General features: G+C 30.2%; 1 protein-coding gene across 1 annotated transcript; it reads left to right on the top strand.

The window, feature by feature from the left end:
• Nucleotides 1-952: 952 nt before the first annotated feature.
• Nucleotides 953-5793, top strand: LOC109862742 (the record flags this gene model as incomplete). Its single annotated transcript, XM_020442878.1, has 5 exons — nucleotides 953-1114; nucleotides 1300-1477; nucleotides 2630-4371; nucleotides 4480-4991; nucleotides 5082-5793. Coding segments are annotated over exons 1-5 (3306 nt in total), but the record flags the coding sequence as incomplete, so codon positions are not given.
• Nucleotides 5794-6556: the final 763 nt, after the last annotated feature.

The following is a 6556-nucleotide window of genomic DNA, read 5'->3' as shown; positions in this document are numbered from 1 at the left end:
TACCGAATACCAGTGATGTTGATTGTAACATTAGTGTTACTAATTGCGATAAGAGCGATACTTGTGACAATGACGGTAACTGTTATAATAACGATATGAAGTGTAACATTATATCTAAAGAAACTAAGAGTACTGATTGTGAACAGCAAGTCTTACATAATCAAAAGAATTTTCGAAAAAATGTTAGTAATAATAATAATAATTTTAGCAACAATCAAATGTGCAAATTAGAGAAATGGCGTAAAATAAGCCAGCAATGGTACATACAAAATTCGGCAACTATATGTGCTAAGAAGCGTATGGAATACACAGATGTAGAATACAAAGAAAAGAAAACCATTAGAAAGCGAAAGCAATATGAAGATATAAACAATAATCGTGTTAAAAAGCGTAGATGTTATGAACAAAATGTACAATCTACTTGTTGTTTAGAAAAAGGACGTAAATTACACCAGCAATGGTACATACAAAATTCGGCTACTAATTGCACTAAAAAGTATATAAAATGTCGCAATGTAGCCAAACAAAACAAATTATTTCTAAGAAAAAATGACAAAATAGCTAAAAAAATTATTCTGAAATATAATGTAATCCCCGTAGATCGAATAATTTTATAAAGATTCGTGGTTCTAAAAAAAATTTTATTAGTAATATTTCAGAAAAACTCAAACTTAAAAAAAATATTCATAAAAGGATAGAAGCAGAAAAAATTGTACGTTGGTGTTTTGTTGTCAGAAACACGATCATTCGTAATATTTCTAAAATATTATCCTTGCTTAGAAAAAAGTCAGAAATATGTTTAAGCGTTGTTGCCAAATGTACTACGATTGATGAAAAATTACACGCATTATGTGGGATATCCAGACATACAGCTTCATCTGAAAATTCTTTTATTGATTCTACGTATTATTCCTATAATCAAAAATCTTTATCACAAACTTTAATGATAAATATGGAAGGACAAATTATAAATGTGTTGCCGTTGATACTAGGACAAGGGAAAATATCGTGGTTGTGCAATAACTCATGCAAAACTGACGATCCAATTTTAATAAGTTGTTATGAGAAACTTCTTCAAATAATAAATACTTGCACTTTAAAGAACATACCAAAAGTAATGCAAATCTTGTTTAATTGTACTGTAAAAGCTTCAGATAAAAAGTTAGGTCATGCTCATAGTTGCTATATTATTTCAAGTCTTTGTAAAGCAATGTGTATTCCACTTCAATTATTATCACCTCATTTTCCAAAAGTGAGGAATATAAAACGTTTGATTTATCAACTAAAAATGTTTATCAGAAGCTAGTAAATCTAGACAGAGCTTTAACTTGTGCCAATTTAGACACATTGCAGGAAATTGTTACTTTGGCACAAGAAAAAGCAGATATATACAAACAGCAGCAACCTAATACTGTTTTGAGTGATGACGATATCATTGATAAATATCCCAATGCATTTAAAGCTTTAACTATACGCTGTATGGATGTACCGAGATACATTTGTGTTTCATGTAAAAGACTTTGTTACAAACAAAATGTTTCTGAAATAAATACTGTTCAAAAACAAATAGACATTCCATCTTGAAGGGATTTGATGATTTATGTGAAAGAACGGAAAATTGATGCACAATATGTATGTGATTATTGTGTTCGAAAATTTCGCATGGGTGTAATACCTGCGTATTGTATTTTAAATAAACTTTTTGTAAATGACGTTCCTAAAGTAATATTGTCTCTTAATATATTTAAAACTATTCTTATACAAAGAGCAAAAGCATTTCAGACTGTTGTTAAAATGGGAACTGTTATGAACAAACAATTGCCACAACGACAAATCCAAAAAGTCAAAGGTAGAACGTTTCATTTACCACTCCCTTTACAAGAGACTTTAAGTAAAATATGTTCTGATACTCATGCAATAAATCATGAATTATATATTTTGGTAAGAAGTATACCCACAAAATCAAAAATTGAATGGGAAGAAATAGTGAATGTTAAAAAAATATTTGACGCCTTGACGTGGTTGAAACAAAATAATCCTTTATATTCTGAAATTACTTTGCCGAATACTCCTAAAAAACTGCATGTAAAGAAATTAAATCTTGAATNTGAATTACAAGATACAGAACCTGAAGTAGAAATCACATTTGAGAAAAACGAATTATTAAACAAATCAACATGTAAAATAAAAAAAACGAAAAAAAATAATACAGATGATAAAATAGGAGAACATCGTGAAGCACTGTTAACACAAGTAACAAATGAGAATGATAGTTATTATGANCAATATACTATTTATCCTTTATACGAAAAAAAACTAAATAAAACTGCGACTGCCTTGTTTCAAATGTTAAAAGTTCAGAATGTACTCTTAGATAATCGTGAAAAATTATTGAATTTAATGTGGTTCCCAGATTTATTTCCCTTTGGTATTAACGGACAATATGAAACTAGAACAGTAAAACTTTATGACCATGAATTTATTAAATGTCGTTTGATGTCTAAACATCCACAATACAGATTAAATCTACAATATTTATTTTATTTATTAAACAATGCAAATATTCGTCAGTTAAGCCGCGGAATTTATCACAAAATGAATGTAACAAACTTACGATGTCGTTACACAGCTGCTGAATATTTAGAAGCAATGTCAAAAAAACTGTTAGAATGTAACTTGAATACAATATTTGCAACACTAAGAAATACGGAACAATATTGGAGAAGACCGAGAAGTGATTTGAATTGCATGACGCAACATTATGGACCTGCGACGTGGTTTTTAACATTAAGTCCAAGCGAATGGTTATGGGATAATTTAGAAAATTATATAGGTGAGGTTAATGGATGGCATAATTCTTCGTTTAGTACTAGTGTTCTTGTTGCAAAAGATCCTGTCTCAACATCGAGATTTCTCGATAATAAATTTAAAGCAATGCTAGACTTTATATGTTCTAAAGATCATCCGATCGGAGAAGTAACTCATTACTTCTGGCGACGAGAATATCAAGGTAGAGGTATACAACATTTCCACTTATTAATTTGGATTCTAAATGCACCGATTATAGGAGAATCTTCTACCGAAGAAGTTTCCAACTTCATTTTACGACATATAAGCTGCAAAATGCCACATCAAGATATTTCACCGTTATTATATAAACGTGTTAATACGCATCAGATGCACAAACATAACGATTATTGTCTGCGTTCTAAAAAGGTAGGACGTAAAGTTGTACGTAGATGTCGGTTTGGATTTCCTCGTTCCGTTACTGAAGCATTGACTATAAGAGATGTCGCAAGTTCGATAGCAGGTAGAAAGCAATTAAAACATAGAAGTAGACTATACGATCTTCCTCGANCACAAAATGAAATCTATATAAATGACTATAATGCTGTCCTTCTTATTGCTTGGGAAGGAAATATAGATATACAATTTATTGAGGAAAAATCAACATTACTTACATGGTACGTCACTAAGTATTTGAATAAAGCGGGAAAATGTGAACTATCTGATTGCATTACCAATAGTAAGAATAATGAAAACAAATCATTGGGAATTTATCTTTGGAATATTGCTTTGCGATTTACGCATAACAGAGAATGTAGAGCTCTTGAAGCTGCTGATACATTATTGGGTATTCCTTTACATGGAACTGATTCAAATACAACTATTAGATGGTTAGATGTTACTCAAATTAGATATAGAAAACTAAAGACCCGCAAACAGATTGAAAATCTCGATAAAGAATCTACCGACATATTTTGCCCGTCTTTGATAGATACTTATTATCCAATAAGACCAAGAGAGTTAGAAAATGTGTTTCTTTATGAATTTGCAAAGTGGTATGACATCACAAAANTTAAACCGAAAAATAAGTATATCATATATTACAAAATAGGTGAGGGTATGTATCTTAAACGACGGAAACGTGAATATCTTATTAATCATTATAAATACGATGTCAATANACAACCAGAGAATTATTTCTTTGCATTATTACTCATGTTTAAACCATGGCAAAAATTAGAAGATCTTAGAAACGGATGTGATAATTCTACGGAATCATTTCACAACTTAAGATTACATCTTGTAGAAGCATTACAATATCATGAAAAGATAGAGGAATTGCAACAAGCATTTGAAACTGCAAGACAATTAGTGCAAGAATATCTAGACGACGAATTAAACAAACAGAATATATCGCAAGATGATCCAGAAAATCCAATAGGTATTGAAAATATAGAAGCTGGTGAAGCAATGCAAGATTTTAAAGATCTTGGTAAAAAAATAGACAAAGAAGTCGATGTATGTGATATGATAGCAAAATTGAATATAGATAAAAAAAGAGTGTTTGATAAAGTTGTTTCAACTGTAAGATCAGATAAATCATCATTACGATTATACGTTAGCGGAGAAGGTGGTACAGGAAAAAGTTTCTTAATTAAAAGTATTAAATGCTGGATAAAACAAAATCTCAAGAAAGATACTGCTATAGCAGCTCCTACTGGTATTGCAGCGTTCAACGTTGACGGTTTGACAGTACATAGATTACTTCAATTGCCTGTTGAACACGGTTTTATTCCNAAATATAAACAATTATCTGATCATGTATTAAAAGTTTTACGGGCAGATCTTCAAGATGTTATTCTTATTATAATTGATGAAGTGTCGATGATATCTAATTTAACGTTGATGTACATACATCTTAGATTGTGTCAAATATTCGACACCATTGATTGTAATGATGGTTGGTTCGGTAGAAAACACATTCTTTTATTTGGAGATTTACTTCAANTACCTCCTGTAAACGATGATCCTGTTTTTATGAGCTTGTCAAAGGAGAAAATTGATAAATATCTCGGTTCAGTGGAGGCCATTAACTTATGGACTATATTGTTTGACTACGATGAATTAACAATTAATATGCGGCAGCAAGAAGATGATTCATATCGTAAGGTACTATCAAGAATTCGTATTGGATTAGTAACTGAGTCTGATTGTAAAATTCTTCAAACTAGAATATTATCCTTTAAAAGTGTATCTATGGAATCTAGATTGAACCAATTATGTAATTTTATTAGTGATTTGCCGATAGATACCGTATGTTTACTGCCTACTTGTCACATGTGTGACGTTCTCAATGCGGCGATGCTAAATCGACTTACTGCTGAAGAAATAGTATTAATTGCAGAAAATAAGATAAATTGTAGTCGCTTTGTAGAAAAGAAAGTTGTAAAGTTATTGTCAAATCATGAAGATGATAATTCAAGAACAGCCGGACTTTCAAAAAAATTTGTTATTAAAATTGGAGCAAAAGTTATNATACGACGTAACATCGATGCTAGCAAAGGCCTTGTAAACGGTACAATAGGTAAAATGATATCCGTTGTTACAAATATATCAAATAACAATATAGAAAAAATAAATATTCTTCTGCCGTCAGGTAAAGAATTTTTAATTGAAAGAGTAAGTGTCAAATTTCCTGTCATGGAAAGAACATATGTTATTAGAAAACAATTTCCATTGTGTTTGAGTTATGGAATCACTATCCACAAAAGCCAAGGATTGAGTTTGCAAAACGCTATTATAGATATAGGTAATTCTATATTCAGTCCTGGTCAAATTTATGTTGCATTGTCTCGTGTAACGTCTTTAGAAGGATTATATTTAATTAATTATGATCCTTCATCTGTAAAAGCTAGTGAAGAAGCTATTATTGAATACAACAGGTTAAAACAAATACATAAAGAACAAGCAGAAATAATTCCTGTTTCAAAACAAAAGATTCGTAAGGTAAAAGATAATAATCTATGGACTTTATCTAAAATAATTGCTTCCGTACAAGAACCACAGGAACTACATCAAAATGTTCATAAAAGTACTGGTTGGATTATTCGTNGTTTCCAAAACACAGATAAAGTTTCATCCTACGCAAATGCAATACTGCAATGTCTTTTGCACTTAAGTATCATTAGAAAACAAATATTTAATTATGATAAAGAAAAAATTTTACTTGTATTAATGCATGAATATGAAAATGAAATGCCACATTTAAATACATACAGAATAAGACAATATCTAGGAGATAACTTTTCCAATAATGTAAAACGTGATGCATGTGAATTTCTTTTAACTCTTTGCGCAAAATTTGATTTTATAAAAAATGTAGTCGAGCATCAAGTAATTTCCACTACACGATGCAAAAATTGTGAGTATACAAATACAGTTACATCCAATAATATTTTGATCTCAATACCTGTTATTAATTTAGACAAAAAGATTTATGATCTTAACGACGTATTAAATGTTACCTTTCTTCATTGGTGTGAATNATATNATAACAACTTATGTAAAACTTGTAACAGATATAACATGATATTTAAAAGAGAATTAACATTGACAAAAGAAATACTCATAATTCATTTTCCATTATTTTCAGAAGATGGAAAAATACTACCTGCAAACAAATTTAATTTACGTGCTGTTCCAACGACTAAAGTGTCAGTAGGTGGACACCTAGATAAAGTAATTAACGCCACATTTTATAACGGACTGT

Source organism: Pseudomyrmex gracilis, unplaced genomic scaffold, assembly GCF_002006095.1.
Source record: "Pseudomyrmex gracilis isolate BER0280 unplaced genomic scaffold, ASM200609v1 scaffold_2308, whole genome shotgun sequence".
Taxonomy (NCBI): domain Eukaryota; kingdom Metazoa; phylum Arthropoda; class Insecta; order Hymenoptera; family Formicidae; genus Pseudomyrmex; species Pseudomyrmex gracilis.
Note: the sequence above shows the minus strand (reverse complement) of the source record. Positions and strands in the feature narration are given on the sequence as shown.